General features: G+C 41.7%; 1 protein-coding gene and 1 non-coding gene across 19 annotated transcripts in view; both read left to right on the top strand.

The window, feature by feature from the left end:
• MAGI1 (membrane associated guanylate kinase, WW and PDZ domain containing 1) overlaps nt 1-18,566 on the top strand; it is a 638,028-nt gene that overhangs the window by 606,835 nt on the left and 12,627 nt on the right. For 7 of the 18 annotated variants that reach the window (XM_023249922.2, XM_023249918.2, XM_023249917.2 and 4 more), the window contains 5 exons: nt 1,127-1,210; nt 4,064-4,155; nt 5,612-5,804; nt 8,237-8,530; nt 11,504-11,707. In XM_023249922.2, the coding sequence (XP_023105690.1) occupies nt 1,127-1,210; nt 4,064-4,155; nt 5,612-5,804; nt 8,237-8,530; nt 11,504-11,707 (867 nt within the window). The remainder of the gene's footprint in view (nt 1-1,126; nt 1,211-4,063; nt 4,156-5,611; nt 5,805-8,236; nt 8,531-11,503; nt 11,708-18,566) is intronic. The other 11 variants (XM_023249923.2, XM_023249919.2, XM_023249929.2 and 8 more) reach the window with 5 other exon arrangements.
• Nucleotides 12,118-12,190, top strand: TRNAK-CUU. The gene has a single exon. It is a non-coding gene; the product is annotated as a tRNA-Lys (tRNA).

The raw sequence follows: 18,566 nt of genomic DNA, 5'->3' as shown, positions 1-18,566 counted from the left end.
GGAAGATAAATTTTTCTTCTGTTTCATTTTATTCTGAAGGACAGAGTGAAGATTTACACAGTCTCTGATCAGATTCCTTCACGTGGTCTAAATGCTGTACAAAGTAGTGTATTCCTGATAGGGCCATCTGTCAAAACACCAGTGTCAAAACGAATCAATCTGAGTTGCGGATGTGTTAATAAATCCCTTTGAAGGGCTTAAATGTTTAATTAAAAACAAAGTCAAGTATGGAAGTCCTTTAAAAGCCACGTGGCCTGCTTTGTATTTTCTCTAGTAACATGTCCATTGCTCACATGGCTTTAAAAATGATACTGATACAGTGTTACTAGCAAATGTTCAGGAAGACAAGCTAGTATCTTGTGTGTACAAAAGGAAGTCTAAAGCTTGCAAGTGCAACAGTCTCTGTTCATAAAATAGTTTGAAAGAAAAAAGTCAGAGCTGTTGTACCAATGTTGTAAACCTGTCCTATTCAGGAGAAACATGCTCGCAGGTTGGAATTGGTCACGGGGATCCTTTACTGTAGTGAGTTTAAGGAGCTTGGTTGTACTTCCAGATTTTAAGAGCTGTTATGACAGCTCTTATTTGTGTTCTGTTCCGATCTTGGCCAGATCTGATGATTTTTGACTCTAAATAAAAGGCTACTCTGGTTGAACTGCCTAGAATTCATCTGAACAGGTATTACTACAAGAATGAATTCCATTGGGAATCTGATACTTTTCAAAATAAATGCTGTGGCGTGGCAGTAACAAAAGTAAATTAATTTTTTTTTTCAAAAGGAAATCAGGGTTTAGACAAACCTGAAGTTCATGACATGATTAAAACAAAGTCATACGAGAATGTGTACTTTAAGGTATAATTAAATGTGAACCGTCGGGGATGGTAATGCTATTTCTGTGAAATTCTCCATGGAACAACTGTAAATACCAGCTTTTGACAAGAAAAGCACCATGAAAAAAAGAAGAAAAAACCCACAGAATCAAATTGTAGTCTTTTAAAATCCATAGCAGCCATGACCTTTACTGTGAAAGCTTAACTGCACGTTCCTTATCAATCACAACTAAATTAAAATGAACTAAGAGAAAGCACATACATTAAGCTTTGCAAAATTGTGAAATTAATATTCCAGCTATGTCACCTTCGCCTGCATCGGGATTGAGCAAGGGTGAAAGAGAAAGAGAAATCAGTTCCACGAGTTTTGGAGAATGTCAGAGTAAGGATCCACTGAAAACTTTTATTTCTCCATTATTATTCATACTGTTTGATGTTGCCATTGGTCTCGGGGGCTGGGGGAAACCTCAGAGAAGGGAGGGAAGAAAGAGAACTGCCGTGAATAGAAGTGTTATGGCACTCTTGTTGACCAAGCACAGACCAAAGACAAGATGAAATAAAAAGTGATGGGCACATTTTATCCAAGTCTGGAAATGTGTGTCTGTAGTAATGGAGACACCAGGAGGTTTCTCTGCAAACCTAGTGACTCCATTCTTTGTAATTATCAAAGGAAGTCTTTTGACTGCTTTGTTGAGTTGTCACTGGCATCACCAAAGGAGGTAACTGCTGACATTGTCCCCCGTGCAAGGGCTTAAAAAGGAGAAAAACCGGACAAAGTTTTCTTAGTTCTTTTTTGATTCAGCCTTACTCAAAAAAAAAAAAAAAAAAAAAAAAAAAAAAAAAGGGAGGGGTGATATCAGTATCAGAAAGATATTTCCTCCCTGCTGCCTCCTAAAAACTTAATTCTTCTAAAATCTGCCTGAAATAAAGAGGAGAGCAAACCATTTTGGGGCAGGGATTAGAAACCTCAGTGCCCCTGGGCAGAAGTGGCAGCCGAGAACACAAAAGAGAGAAATTCTGTAATTCTGTAACACAGTTCATGACTGATTTATCACCAAAGTCAGCTATTCGGGTACGTGGAGTGTGGTTGATGGGAGAGTGTAATGGTCAAAATGCCAAAGTCAAAGTGCCAAAAGACTTTCTCTGTAACATGTCTGTGTTGATGTATCGTGTTGGTGTCTGTGTTTTCCTAGCTCATCACTGGCATCTTCAACGTCTTTGGTGTCTTTGGGCATCTTCCTTTTCAACAGGAAGCTCTTGCAACAAATTTGCCACTTTACCGCTGATTCTCAGAGAGACACAAATGCTTTTTTTCCTATGGACTAAACTGTATGATAAGCCTAAGTCTTTTGGCCACAACCACCCATACCATAGTAACAAACCTAAATGAGTCAATGAAGGCAGAAACTTGCTACATTTGGTGCTAGTGGAGGAGGGGCAAGTGTTCTTGTGTTCAGTGATGCTGAGAAAAATGGGCGTAGGCTGAAGTCTCTGCAGAGATCCTTCCCTTGTTGACAAAGGGCTCAGCAGACTTGAGGCAGACTCTGCCAGCAACCGTGTGCTGGCTGCAAAGCACCCATGGTCTATTTTGGAAATAATCCTCCTGCTTGAGTGAACCCAAGACGGAGACCCAACCTGATTTAATTTGTTGTTTCAATGAGGCTATTAGAACAAATACCCTTTCGGCAGCTACTCGAACAGAAAGAAAATACTGTTACCTTAGCGTGCTCAAGAAAATATCATTCTCAAATTGTGTTTATGGGAGTCCTATGATGTAGCTTAACTGCATATTCCATGGAGGCTTGTAGCTTAGCCTCCACAATTATAATAAAAAAGCATTGGGCATAAAGTACCAACAAAAGCCCATCGTATTAAGATAGCTCAGGCAAAAATATTGGATTCAAACTTCTCTGACTGGTACTTACCTGTCCATTTAGTTTCTTCTCTCTCGGCGTATTCATTGAGTGTACGTTCAAAGCAATTGGGTGAGTCACTAAAAAGGGACATCTCTTGCCAACTTGAATTCTCCCCTCCCCACTGTACAAAACTGAAGATGAGAATTAAACCCTCAGGCCTACGCACTCCTTCAACCCAAAACCCTACTTCTTAAACAAGCCAGAAAGTATGTAGGACAGTATTTGAAAGTTTCCTTTAGGATTCACTGCCACCAAACCATTTTTTTTTCCTTAAATAAAAGATATGTCATTTAAAGATCACAAAATACACTTGTATACATTAAAATACTAACAAAGAATTAAATAGAAATAATTTTTTATTACGTTCGTTAAGTAACACAGTGGTATATAGAACACTTTCACATACAGTGGGTATTGTCTTACAGAAGTTATTTTTCTTTTAATAAATGAGAATTTTTATTTTAAAGCTTGGACCATTAATGAGTTTTAAGAGTAAAATATCAAGTTATTGGATAATAAGTTAATACTTATAATTTAAAAATATTATAGGCAAATTCTGGAGTAAAGCAGTCATTCTAGTGGAGAAAACTTGAAAAATTGATACGGAACACTTTTGTAGTCATCATTCATGTTGAGAATATCAAAGGCCAGCTACTTTTGGGTAGTACTACTGAAATCATAGCAAACTTTGCAAAACTGGACATATTAGGACGTTCAAGAGTAACTTTTGGCAAAAATGATCTAACAAATCAGATGATTGGATTGCAGATCTTGATAAAGGGAGAAAGAAGTGATTTTTTTTTTTAAGTGAAAACTCTTTGACTCAAGCTGTTTTCTTTCATCCTCTACTTGGTATGACATCAGATGACTTACTAGGACTTCTAAATTCTCAGAGCGAGCTTCGGTTTCAATGGTCACTGTGGCTTGGCATGAGCTCTCGTCTCAGACACAGGCACCCACTTTGTGGTCCCATACATAATGATTTTAATTTACTTAATTTTTCTGACAATAATACCAAAGGCAGTGGTCAACACTGACTTCTGGCTTAGTCCAGGATAATAGCTTGGGCTTGATTAGGAATTATCAAACAGTGATTAGTCCTTTGAAAAAACGTAGGGCCCAGTGACCTGTCCCCCTACTGATTTCTGCCCAGTGTCCTCCATTATTTCATCCATCCGGATTATTTTGCTTCCTGCTCTTATGTCGGAAAGCTGTCATCTGCTCAAGCACCATCAGGATTGGTCTTCTATGTTCACCTTTAGAGCAGGATTCCTTTTATCATAGAAATAACCTCCCTCTTCTTTCTTTCTTCTCTGCAGTTCCAGATTACCAGGAACAGGACATCTTTCTCTGGAGAAAAGAGACTGGATTTGGATTTAGGATTCTGGGTGGAAATGAACCAGGAGAACCTGTGAGTCTCTTGTCTACCTCTTCCCCCCAGTGCTGTCTTCTAAGATACCAGAGCCAACCGGCAGCCGTGGCAGATCACCAAGATTTGAGCCCAGCTGCGTGCAGCACAGATCTGCCTTATCTCTGACAGTATGGCTCATCCACTGGATTCAAAGGGACTAGTTCCCTACTTAAAAGTTTGTATCTGTGATGATAACAAGTGGCAGCAGCAGCATCTGGAGCTCCCCATGAAGGAAAGTGAAAACAAAAAGCAAAATAATAGGCATCAACTAATAAAAACTAATAAAAATAACCCTGAACAAAGGTCAGGAGACATTTAACCTTCTTGATCCTCAGGTCCCTCATCTTTAAAATAAATTTAGTATCCTATCACAGGACTATTTTGAAAGGAGAAAAGAGAACTAAAGATAAATATTAACTTCTTCATGATAATTAATAATAATAATAATAATAATAATAATAATAGCTGTCACTTATTGAGCACTTACTATGTGCCAGGGCCTGTGCTAATGGCTTTTAATATACATTCTCTCATTTCTCCATCAAACGCATGAATTTATCCCCATTTTTAAAATTATCAAATAAAGACAAAGAAGGGTTAATTCAGTTGCCCAAGATCATAGCATTAGTAAGTGGAGGGACTGGAATGGGTCTGACTTCAGGGTCCATATTCTTAATCACTCTTTTGTCAAAATTCTTTGTAAACTTTAAGTACTAGGTAAAGGTGGTCACAAGCATTATTGTCTACATAAGGCAAGGAAACACAAATATTTTAGCTAAGGTTTAATGAATGGTAAATACAACCAGACCCCAAATATAAAGGCTTCTTTGCATGTGGGTGCTAAAAAAGTACAGCGATGGGACATCAAACCAGGCTTTGCTGGATTCATTTCTTCATTGGACAGTATTTACTGAGCATTCCCTATTGCTAGGCATAGTGCTGGGCCTTTAAAGAAAAGTAGTATTACTATTATAATTTCCAGAGTTTCTAGAAGGAGGGTTCTTAGGTAAACAGAAAAGGAGAAAAGATTTTGCAAATGACAGGGTAAAGTCATTTATTTCTGCAAAGAGGACAAAGAGTGAGTCATCACCAGACCACAGGTAAATGGAAGGAACCAAACAAGAAATAGTTATTCTTGGGACACCTGGATGGCTCAGTCAGAAGAGCATGCGACTCTTGACTCTTGTGAGTTGGAGCCCCATGTTGGGTATGGAGATTACTAAAAATAAGTATATAAATAAACTTTAAAAAAAGGAAATAAGTTACTTTTCCACCATTTAAGAATTGTTATAGCACCTTCACAGTGGCCTGGTACCCACTGGGTGCTCAATAAACGGTTATGGCAAGGATGCAGCCATGAATGAACACATTGAATTGTTCTCAACAATGTGAAGGCCATCAGTATAATAGTAAATCAAAAGGTTAATGTTTCACCCGTCATCCACTTATTCAACAGATTTATATTGGTCACATCGTACCACTGGGTGCTGCTGATACAGACGGCCGCCTGAGGTCTGGGGATGAATTAATCTGTGTGGATGGGACACCGGTCATTGGAAAATCACACCAGCTTGTGGTCCAGCTTATGCAACAAGCTGCCAAGCAAGGCCACGTCAATCTCACTGTGCGGCGCAAAGTGGTGTTTACAGGTATGTTTTTCATTCATTCCTTTAGACAGCGCATTGTCACTTGATGCACAGAAAAGGCTTCCTTCCTGTGTCTGCCTCCTCGAGCATCTATTTTAGCAAATCTTTGCAAATGTGATTAAGCTCAGAATTTCCAGATGGTCTGCTTCTCTCAAACCCAGCAGAACTTCTGTCACTCAAAAGTACTTTAATGTGCCATTCGTGCATGTTCAGCAAAAGCTTCTAGAAGAAGACTAGTCAGATATATACTACCTCTGCTCATCCCCCTTGCCGACCAGAACTTAGTCACCTTCTTCATTTAATGTTAATTCTCAACAAAAGAGGTCGTTCTAAAAGTCAGGAGAGTTGTAGCCTCAAATTAAAAGAACAAAAATTAGTTCTGTGCTGCCAGATAAGCTCATAAAAAGTGAATGATCCTTTACTCTGTTGTTGCCTGCATATGTAATCAGGCAAGATCTGTTTTCTCCATCAGAAAGGTGTAGGGGTGGCCAGTGCTAGGCCATCTTTGACCCCTTCCTCCTGCCTGCAGGCTTTCAGGTACTGTACGTGAGTTCTCCAAACATACAAACCCTTTCTGGCCCAGTTCAAATAAAACCTTCTCTGTGAAACCCTCAGAAATGCCCTCCTTCCAACTGCCTTCCGATCTTGGCATTCCTCCCTTGCCATTCTTGTGAATCATGGTTTACCTCTGTATCAGAATCTGCCATTTTGTTCATTGTCTCCTTCCATTCACTCACCAGCCTCTTGAAAGCACACTTGGTGGTAGTTCCCCTGGGTATGTCTACAGCCCCCACCTTGAAATAGTGAAGACGGAATGCAGAAAAAAGCAGATTAAGCATTCTATCACTTGAATTACTGAAGAAGTAGGACATGAAATCCTATCATTTCTTCATAGCTTTAATATTAATGAAACAAATACTTGCCAAATAAAATTAACTGGCACCTTGTTAAAAATTTTTTGTATAGCTCATTTAAATGGCATGTCATTAACTATAGAATTAAGATATCAGATTCCAGTGTGAGAGTCCTACCTTAGTGAAACCGGGGAAAACAGTCATGGATTATGCTCCAAGAGCTCATCTGCAGCCTCGGAGAATTTCTTAAAATGGTATTCCATGCAGCCAGAGGCTGTCAGTTAAAAATGGCTTTGGAGATGGCGATGAAAACTTTCTGACTTCACTGACCCAGATAAAAGTAATAGAAGCAATGTGATTTTTGTTTCAGATTTGTTTTTAAATATTAAATATTTGGGCTTTTTAGCTTTGGGTCAAAGCCATGTTAAATCTCTTAAGACACAGGAGACTAAGTACAATAAGCCAGTCACAAACATCGTATGAATTCACTTATATTCAAATTCACAGGGTAGTCAAATTCATAGAGACAGAAAGTCGCATGGTCATTGCCAGGGGTTGGTGGAGGGAAAAATGGCTAATTAGCGTTTAACGGTTACAGAGTTTTTAATTGTGCCAAATGAAAAGTTTCTATAGCCGGATAGTGGTGACGGTTGTACAACATTGTGACTGTACTTAATGCTTCATGCCCCTGAGCTTTACACTTAAAACTGGTTAAGATGATAAATTTTATGTTACAGATATTTTCCCACAATAAAAAGAAATGTATGAAGGGAGAAGCTTTGAAAATAAATGCTTTACCCAAAACTCGAACACACATTTCGTTGGGAGCATCAAACTTAAGTGGCTCCTACCCGTTACTGTGACTTACTTAGGTGTGCTTTACCCTGTCACCCGATAAAGCAGTAAAACTGGAATCCTAACGGAGGCTAATGTACCCAGGAGTGTGATCAGAGTAGACAATGACAGGTGGAAACCAGGGAGAGACACTAAGTGTACCTCTGACAGGTGTGGTCAAGAATCCCACAATATGGCAACCTTAATGGCAAGGCCAACGTACAGGGTCCTGCCTGATGGAAAAATAAAAAGCAAAGCTGCTTGGAAGGCGGAGCAGAAATGTGACTTTTGTGGGCAGTGACAAGGTGAACGTGCACCAAGGTCTCCGAAGCAAAGGTGGTGGTCGTCCCTGGTGCAGGCCACCCCTGCACCGGTGTTCGTGTTCCTGTGATTCGTGCCCCTGGCAGTAGCTCGAAGTGGGCCCCTCTTGCAGCCAAGTTGAGCCTGAGAGTGGGTACTGATAGGCAGGGTGCTGTCAGTGACACGAGCTGGGCATCCCCTGGGGTGTTTTCATGTGGCGGTGGATACCGTGCAAGAGCCGTGTATCTTGCAGCGGCCCTGGCATCTGGAGCCTGCCGGGCCGCGGCCTCCTTCCGGGCCGCGGCCTCCTTCCGGGCCGCGGCCTCCTTCCGGGCCGCGGCCTCCTTCCGGGCCGCGGCCTCCTTCCGGGCCGCGGCGCTGCCGTGCGGGCCGGCCGGCCGGCGAGCGCAGCAGCCCGAGGCTGAGCCGGGCCTCTCTGTCACGCAGCCCCCAAAGCCGAGAACGAGGTGCCGTCGCCGGCCTCTTCCCACCATAGCAGCAACCAGCCGGCGTCCCTGACGGAGGAGAAGCGCACCCCGCAGGGCAGCCAGAACTCCCTGAACACGGTGAGCTCGGGCAGCGGCAGCACCAGCGGCATCGGCAGCGGCGGCGGCGGCGGCAGCGGCGTGGTGAGCGCGGCCGTGCAGCCCTACGACGTGGAGATCCGGCGCGGCGAGAACGAGGGCTTCGGCTTCGTCATCGTGTCCTCGGTGAGCAGGCCCGAGGCTGGCACGACTTTCGGTGAGTGTCCCCGTCCGCCCTCCAGACCTTCCCGGGATGCCGGCAAGTGCGTTGCGTTGCAAGTGAAAGATGGCCAAAATCTCATTAACAGAAATGCCTTCATGCTTTTCGCTTCAGGTAATTAAAGTCTTAATTGGGGGTGGAGAGTGTTTTGTAGCTTTTCCCCTCCTGAAGGTGGGACTTTTTGGGGGTTTTTTGTTTTGTTTTGTTTTGTTTTTTAACCTTTCCGCGGCATGCAGAATGCGTGTCCACATGCGCACAAACAACTTGAAGCATAAATGATATTTGCCTGAAACTTGGAGAGCAACCTCGACAGTGTAGAGTGGGCAGTCTTTGTCAAAGAAAGCCTTTTGTGAGGTCCTGAGTAGGAGGTCATTAACAGCAGAAGCCTCAGCAGGTGTAAGGGTTTTTAGCCTAAGCTTATGGTTTTACAGAAATGCCTAGGGAGCAATACAGGTGTAAGGAGTAAACATAATTACATGCAGTGCCCGTTCCACCTTACCTGTGTCCTTTCTCTACTCTTTCCCCATCTGAAATTTTTAAATGTTAAATATTTTTAACCTGTCTGGTTAAGGATCTGGTTAAGATCTGAGTTCAGAGCCATTTGTCTTCACTGCTCTTGAATTCTAGCAGGGCCGATTAACCTGTCTCATCTGGATATTGGGGGTTTCAGCAGAGTATGGAGAAATGCACTTGTCGCCCTCTGAGAAGGTTAACTGATGGGTGTACTAGCAAAGACAGGACCCACATAAGTCCAGGAACCTAGTAACCTATGAATCTATTTCCTATTAGAATGGATGATAAAAATGTACTCCAGAAATGATCCATCATCTTCATTAGATAAAGAGTCATGTGTTTATCTCCCAGGCACATTTGTTCATTAATAAGGAATGGGAGGAGAGACGGGGCAGGGCTGTGTGGGCTTTGAAATGGACTCTGCTCTATCTGCAAAGGAATTGTCCCCAAGAGTCCGATGACCAGTGACCCAGGTCACTGCTGGCCGAGATCAGGCCAGGTGCTCTGTCCCTTCAGCTTTCGGATCCAGTAGCACTCCCTTTATCTTCATTTAGCCTTTGTACGTTGCTTCCTGCCAAAGCCATTTCCCTAAAGTCTGTTCATTAGGAGTCCGTGAGTCAGTCAGGTCTATGCATGTGTGGCTGCAGTAACAAACGCCCGTTACTAACCGTGCTTCTGTGAGCTACATTAATAAAGTTATCGCAGCATGTCACGAAGGGATGACCGGACACCAAGGCAAGGTGTTTGGGGGCTTTGTTTGTAAATTAATCTGGGGGGCTTTTCTGTGTAATTTAAAAATATTCAAACAAGGCAGAAAGGGGTAAGAAATCCCATTGTTTGATCCTCCCCATTCACCCCTTGATCTTCTCAGGATTTTAGAATTCTTGGTTTCACTTTTCTCCATCGAAATAGATGTGTCAGGTGGGAGGTTATGTGTTATTTAATGAATATTGAATGTCTTCTCACAATTTGGTCTTTGATTGTTTCCCTCTGGCTCTGACAATAAACAAGTTCAACTTTCCCTAATACCTTGCATGAGACTCCTGTTTCCCACTCTACAGAGCTGTCCTCCTACCTGTTGTTTGCTACCTTTCTCCTGTGAGTTGTTCGTGGAGATGCACTAAACTTAATGAGGACCTTGAATTTGAGTACGGAGGCTTTCCATACCTGCCTGTTGGATTCCAAAAAACCACTTGCTTCCCTATTAAAAGCTCTGTGGCCTTGACCTTACGTGCCGTGATACAGACGCGGGCAGATGTGGTGAAATTCAAAGAAATTGGGATGCATTTCCCCCCACATGGTATCCCCAAGGTCCAAATTATGACAGAAGAGCCTAGCCCATTTCAGTGTCTTCCGTGCCCGTTTTATCGTCCTTTCCAAAAGGTGACGCAGCTGCATAGCTTGCTTCACAGTCCTCAGAAAGACGAATTCTCGAAATAGGGAACTATGCATTTAGCTGGAGACCCTGTGCCAGGCCTCAAAGTCAGTTTCCCACCCCTCGCTAGAAGTTAGCAGTGCACGTGGTTATGACCTGGGGTGCCTCACAGTGCACTAGAAACCTTCCTCTTCAAATGCACTTTTCCTGATTTTCATGTTGTAGATGTGCAATAAGTAATAATGAGAAAGGAAATGATCAAAGGAAAGGGTTGAGGAAGGATCTGAATCCAGCTTCGGATCACTGTCCTTAGCCTGAGTAGGTACCAGGTTTTCACTGTCCTTTGAGGGGATTTTTGTGAGGAAGGTGGAGGATTTCCGCGCTAATGAGCCTTTCGGGCCCTTACCCTGAAAGCGCACGCGACAGGCTGATTGAGCAAAGGTCATAAAAGGTTGGGTGTTTTTGTTGGCTCATCTCTTGTAATTATGCCTTTTTTCTAAAGCTTTCATCATTCCGGATAGAAGGCAGAAGGACTAAGTGTCCATTAGGTGTTTTCAGATGGAATTTCTGGTGGTAGCTGACTCTTAAGCCTCCCCAGACACCTAGGGATTATTTTTTCTAAATGGAGAAAGAACAAAACATTGGCAGAAGCTTAACAGCTGGCAAAAGTGAAGTGACACGAGCACACAGTGTGTAAAGCATCCATCCCAGCTCTGGGTCTCACGTTTGCAGACCCAAAATAAGCCAATGGCGAGTTATTTGGGGGCGCTCGAGAGTCTTTGAAGTTGCTAACTATCACAAGTTTTGTAACCGATTGAAGGAGGAGGGAAGCTGGGGGTTCCCCCTCATTTGGAATGGGGCAAGGAGCTAGGAGCCATCACTCCGGGGCGGCAGCTCCTTCCACACATGCACTGAGTACTGCCAATGTTTTGACCATCGGCACAGAGCTCTCCTTTAATAACATTTGCTTAATGCTTTAATTAATTAACACTTAACCTTCTCTTTCCCTTTTCAACCCTTTTTCTCCTCCCTTCACTATATTCCCACGTAACTTAAAAAAAAATAAAAACTCAATATCAAAGCAGGCAATGCATGTGTGGCTATGCCTCACAAAATAGGTCGGATTATTGAGGGGAGTCCCGCTGACCGATGTGGCAAGCTGAAAGTGGGAGACCGGATCCTGGCAGTGAATGGATGTTCCATCACCAACAAGTCCCATTCAGACATTGTCAACCTAATCAAGGAAGCAGGAAACACAGTTACCCTCCGCATCATTCCCGGGGATGGTAAAGTATACCTATTGTGTCTCTCTTTCTCTCTCTAGCTCTTTCTGTACCTCTCCTTTTCTCTCTGTCTCTTTCTTTCTCTCGTTAGTATTCACGTAATTGAATAGTGTCGATTTCGAAGCAGCCTTATCCATCCCTAACTGAACATACCCATCATGAGCCATTGTTACTAAACCTTACCCCGCCCACCCCCACTCCCTTTACTTAATCCTCTTTCGCTGGGGCCCTGCCTTGCTGCAAGTATAAACATTGCAGAAAATCTCAACTTTCCCCATTTTATTTTGGTTTTGGTACCCTTGTCCTTAAAATGATAGAGTAGTTTGAATACAGTGGTAAAGATCCCCTGATGTTCTATCTGGAAATGAATAAAGAGTTTTAAAAAATCACTAAAATGTAACTGTGTGAGGGGTGCCTGGCTGGCTCAGTTGGTAGAGCATGTGACTCTTGATCTCAGGGTGGTGAGTTCAAGCCCCACGTTGGGTATGAAGCCTATGTAAAATTAAATTAACAAGTGAATACAGTTTTTAAAAATGTAAATTTAACTGTGATACAGTGACATAAAACCTACATAATGACACTTCAGAGCCAATACTATTCTTTTCTCTCAGGATAAGTGAACATATAAAAGGTTTTTTAAAATATTTTTTAATGTTTATTTTATTTTGAGAGAGAAAGCATGTGCATGCGAGTGCTCAAGGGAGGAGGGGCAGAGAGAGAGGGAGGGAGAGAATCCCAAGCACGATCCACACTGAGCACCAAGCCCAACACAGGGGTTGATCCCATGGCCGTGAGATCATAATCTGAGCCAAAATCAAGAGTTGGACCCTTAACCGACTAAGCCATCCAGGTGCCCCAGAAGTGTTTTATTAAATGAGAGATTCTTAGGGTTTGTGCCTACTTGATTTGTCTCTAATTTTTACATGTGGATGAAAAAAGAATAAAACCTCTATTTTTGATAGGTTATATCTGCATTGAAGTAGGCCTGTTCTTATTTGTTAGTTTGTTTGGTTATTAATTCAAATCTGGTTTATTTTACACCACTGGTGATTCTGCCCCCCAGGGGACATTGGGCACACTGTCTGGAGTGGGTGCTAAGGTCATTTAGTGGGGAAAGACCAGGAATGCTTCTAAACATCCTACAGTATATAGGACAGCCCCCTACAAAATAAAGCTATATAGCAGGAAATATCAATATTCATTATTCTCAATAAAAATGAAGTTGATACACTGATGTCACTATGTATAGATTCTTCAGGGAATTTAGTCCTGAATATTGACTTCATTCTCAGCAGACTTTGCTTTTGGGAGGAGAGTGATACTTGTCTCCGGTGTTTCAATGTCTTTTGGTGGTGGTGGTGTTGTTACTATACATGTGTTATAAAATAAAATCTATATTCTAAAGTCAGTGTTTCTCAAGAGGAGAATGTGGTTTATGGAGATAGAGTGATAAAAATTCCCTGTCACTGATCTGTAAAATAAGAAAATCAGAGATTTTATTGGAAGTAATTCACCAAATGAATCTTTTTTAGGATTTTATTTTTAAGTAATCTCCGCACCCAGTGTGGGACTCAGAGTTGCATGCTCTGCCAACTGAGCCAGCCACGTGCCCCCCAAAGGAGTATTTTGTAATTGTTAGAAGGTGATCCTTTTTAGTTTAAAATTCAAGTGGTGTAAATTGTGCCTTTGAGAAAAAAATAAATCCCAAACCAAACAATAAATATTAGAAAATTGTTGGTTCTAAGAGCAGAGAATTTCCTCTGAACCAAAAATACCCAACTCAAATGTGGAGGAAAAAATAGCTTCTTGATTGCTCATCTCCTTTACCCGGCCTCAGATGCATGGTTAGTAATTTACCGTGTGGTCAGGAGTCCATTCTGCCAGTTCACCACTCTGGAAGGCAATTACAGTTTAGGAATGTGATCACAAGTTGATAGAACATAGGTTTCTAATGGAAAGAATGAAGGAAGCCAGAAAAATTTAGTGAGAGAGCCCAATGTAGTATATAAATTTAGATATATTGATGTACATGCCCTACAGAGATTTCAGAAAACTAATTTAAAAAAACAGGACACAGGCATTGACTTGCTATGTCTATATTGGTCGGTCTTAGTGTGGGAATGATAATGTCCAAAAAAGGAAGGAAGGAAGGAAGGAGAGTACTCCTTGAAGGAAGGGCCTAGAAAAAGAGTTTGAAGTCAGGAAAGATATAAATATGCAGAAGCACTTTATCCTACTGTGCACATACTAGGTGTTGACTTAATGCAGTGGAGAATAGTTTCGGAAGACTTGAACCCAAAAAAATATAGTTCAAGATGAATTATCCAGTAGCAATTGCCAATAAAAAGACATTTTTTTAACTTCAGTACTTAATACAAAATTCAGAGAGACACATCCCACACTCTCTTAGTAGGAAGAAAGTAAACATTAAAACTCATACAGTGTACTTGAGGACTGATTTGTGCTGCCCAGGGTGTGATTTCATCCCAAAATATTGCAGGAATTCAGTGCCATGATAATAAAACCCTTCGTCCATTACTTTGTAAATTTCAGAGACCAGGTAAAGGAAATCAGGTCTAACAGAGGATAGATTTGTGATGTTCATCTTTTTAATGGAGCCAAAAATGGCCATCTTACAAATTAAAATTGAAGCAGGGGAGTTGGGTTTCTGGAGAGATGTCAGAGCAATCCACCATCCAGGAGATGCAAATCCAGGAGAAGTTTGCCAACACCTGGAAGACACAGTGACCTTTATGGCCTGATAATGGGAAAGAAACACGTGGCAGATCCACTTCCTGTCTGGGAAGGTGTGTTGGATGTGCTAGACTGTAGGGTATAAGGGATTGGTGTGTTAGGGGCTTCTCCTCCTTCACACCTTTCACACTAATGCTTAATTCATCAAATAGCCCAAAGACAAGTTTGTGCTATGGTCCTCAGGAGGAGACTGAAGTTCTTAGAGACCCGTCTTCTCCAGAGTGCTATTGTCAGAAACCCTAGGAGGCACTTTAAGAAGATGGGAAGATGTCTTTTAGACAGTGCTTGGAACCCATTCAGAATCCACTTCTGTCCCTCCCTCCTGCTGCCTGATTGTTTTCTCTTGTCATCGTTCACCTCGTCCTTTCTCCAACTCACTTATGTCAGTCTGTACTGTCCCTCACTCTGCTTCTCATGTTTCTCTGTCCTCTCCCTTCCCCCACCGGCTCCCTTCAACAAAAGCTCAGAAACATGACTCTTCCTTTATTTAGATTATCATGTTCCTCGAAGGCCTGCCTTCACAGATCTTGGACAGGCCTAGATTGGGGGGTCCTCACCATCTCTGCTTTTACTATCTTTGGGACCAGCGTGGGAGGTGCAGTGGGGGCAGAATTTCTTCTCCTATGAAATACGGGAAGTGATAGTAAATATATAAGGACAGCGCAGAAAGGCCCAGAGAATAGCTGAACATACTGAATCTGAACTTAAATTTGACAAGTCAAACCACACATGCTTCCTACCACTTGCCTTCTATAGAAATACTCTGTGAAATCTGGGGGGAATGAGACTTTAATCGGGGCAGACCCTGGCTGAGTCAGACTAACGCAGAGCCATCAGTTTGAATCAAGTTCAAGGTAATGAATATTTAGAAGCTTAAAAATATATTACTTATATTAAGGTCTTAGGTTTGTACTTCAGATCCCTCTGATTCAAAGTATTTGTTGATATTGGAGGTAAAGTGTGGCAGCCCAGGCATTTCTATTTCCTTGGCAAAGTCATAGAATAGTATAAATATCTTAATAGAGGGCTCTGTGGATATGATAGCTAGCAAGACAATAGGGCAAAAGGAACAGGTTTTGGCCATACACATTTTTTAGGTCTCCCCGAACTTCAAATATTTATGGGATTCAAATTTTCGAATCCTTCCTTTCGGTATTTATTGCATCTGTTTTCGTGCATTAAAATATTTATGAAATATTTTAAGGGAACGATTATATCCTTTGTTGATCTGTTTGACTTTGTAATGTGGATTCTGTAACGGAGGCTAAAGGTATTAACATGGGGACTAGGCTGGAATTGTAATCACTTGTCATAGAGATATACTGAAACCCGAGATAGAAGATCCTGTCAGAAGTTAGTGCCCTGATTTAGCACAACACCGTGACAGTGCCTTGAGAGCTAGGATATGCTTTGCTTGAGACATGATTGCTATGGAAAGTGTAGTAATATCCATTTTCATTCCTCTGGGAGAGCTGAAGTAGGTGTAAACACTGCTTAATAAAGGATGTAGGATACTTGCCGGAATTTGTCATAAAAACAGCCAATCTGTCCATCTGTCTTTGAGGTTTAGAAGTCAAATACCTTGACATCCCTTCATAATACTGTGCTGGCATATGCTCTTTTATCAGGCCCTCATTATATGGCACACATATTGCTTTGGGATGGAGCTATAGATTTGCAATAACGGGCCTCAACTCTGTAATTTAAAAAGCTAGAGAGAATTTCAGCACAAAGTCTTGGTTTAATTCTAGGTGAAGAGTTAAACGTTTAATAAAATGAGTGTAACTATTTTTTTTAGTTTGTTATTTTTGAGAGAGAGACAGAAGGTGAACAGCGAAGGGGCAGAGAAAGAGGGAGATAAGAGGATCCAAAGTGAGCTCTTCGCTGACAGAAGAGGACCCAGTGTGGGGTTTGAACTCAAAAACAGTGAGGTCATGACCTGGGCTGAAGACGGACGCTTGACCGACTGAGCCATCCAGACATCCCCCGCGTATAACTCTTGATACTCAAAATGCATCCTGTAAATCCAGAGCATGTTAAAAATTATTTCAGTGCTCAGAAGATGGCCCATAAAATGTAGAATCAAAGCAGGGTATTTTATATTTTGTATAGTTTTGTGATAGTTGGTGGTGCTTATGCAATAAAATGAAGGCACTTGCCAATTAAATATGATTTCCCTGACACCAACACATAATTCTGTTACACGTGGAAGTGAGACTCTCCAGATGACTTTGGACGTGTTACCTACCTTGCCTAAGCCTCAGTGTCTCCATCTGTAAAGTGGGGTCATAACTGAACCTATTTCATTGAGTTGTAAGAATTAAATGGGGTAGTACAAGTGGAAATGGACTTAGCACAGTCTTTGGCGCATCATAAATGATGAAGAAATGGTGGCGGTTCATAGATTTAAGAAAGACAGCAGTTGGAGGAAATTCAGCTAGCTCAGAAAAGCATTTGCATATAAATGTTAATTTTTTTAATGCTTAAAGTTAATGTTCAATCCAAATCATGAAGGCAGCAGGAAAAAAAGAGAGAGAACACTGGTTCAGAATGGGATCCCACCTGCCTAGAAAAACCCTGGGTACCACAAACACACAAGGACTCAAAAGGGAAACTCCTGCACAATTCAGTAATTATAATCACTTTAATTACAACGAAACGTTCTTTTTGGTATCCTGATTATGATTTCCCCATGGCCCGAACAATCTTGTGATTTCCCAGAGAGTCTCCATAAAATTAATTACAGTGAGCAATATGAATTTTTTTTAAAGGACCAATACATGGGTTGATGAAACTTCTGGGGAATCGTATTGTACAGGCAGTGCAGTCTCTTAGTCCATTGTTCTGACAGTGTGTGTACTTGGTGGCATATCACATAGATTAATCACCTTGGTTGTGCTCGTTAACTGCAGTCATAAAAATGTACCAATAATATGCTTTTAATATTGCGATCCCAGAAATCCATGTTCCCGATAAAAAATCTGGTGATCATCTTTTGTATGGTTTTCATGTGCCAGGCCCTATCCCAAACACTGTCTTCTCCTTAATCTTTGCACGGATTTTCTGAGATACTTCGGATATAATGCGTGTACAGAAGAGAAAACTGAGGCAAAGGAAGTTGAAGTGACTTGCCGTGAGTACCAGCCAGTAAATTGCCGAGCTGGGGGTACACACGGCCAGATAGTCAGAGTCTGGAATCTGACCTCCTAACCATTCTGCTAAGCTACCTCCCATTAGGCCTGAGAAACACCACCTCCCCAGCTCGGGGTTGCCAGGCGTATTGGCATAGTAAAGAACCTGAGGCTGCTCAGAGGAAAATCAAAGCACAGACACAAAACTTTTTCCCTCTGTTTCAGCCACTATTTCTGACCGTTAATTGACCACAGGTTCCTTTCCCTCAGAATCTGTAGAAACGGTGGTGAAAACAGACTATGGGAAACTTGGCCTAAAACATGAATTGGATTACATTACAATTTACTTGATCTGTTATATTTTCTTAGTAATCTTGTGCCTCGACTGTGAGAACCACAGGCTCTGTGGCTGAAATACAAACTTAAAATCATAATTCAGCTTTCTCGTTTTAGAGTGTAACTCAAGTTCCCACGGTCATAAAATAAAAACTAGAAGTGGTAGCTAGGGCCATAAGTCCAGTTCATGTATTGAGTGCTTACTATATGTCAGGTACTATACTAAGCTTTTCAAATATTTTTATCAAAGGGAAGGGAATTATGTCATCATCCCCTTCTTTCAGAGGAGTAAAATAAGACATATGGCTAATGAGTGGGGAAAGGGGGATTGGATCTCAAGCCCGTGACTTTAACAACTGTGTACAATGAAATCAAATAATAGGAAGCCAGACCCAAGCTGCGTAATATCCTTAGGAAATTAAAATGGAGGACAGACCACATGTCATTGGGATTTCTGGGAGGTATTGTCACTCAGGACTGCAGTGGAGAGATATCGTCCAGGTGTCCCAGGTGGGAATACTTAACACATTTTCCCATAGAAACTTTGTTACACATTATGGGCAGGTATATGTATTCTGAAAGCATTAAGATGCCTACTATGAGCTGTAGGAGTCCTAGAAACTTGTAGGCTGTATTGCCCA

This window comes from Felis catus, chromosome A2 (genome assembly GCF_018350175.1).
Source record: "Felis catus isolate Fca126 chromosome A2, F.catus_Fca126_mat1.0, whole genome shotgun sequence".
NCBI lineage: Eukaryota > Metazoa > Chordata > Mammalia > Carnivora > Felidae > Felis > Felis catus.
Note: the sequence above shows the minus strand (reverse complement) of the source record. Positions and strands in the feature narration are given on the sequence as shown.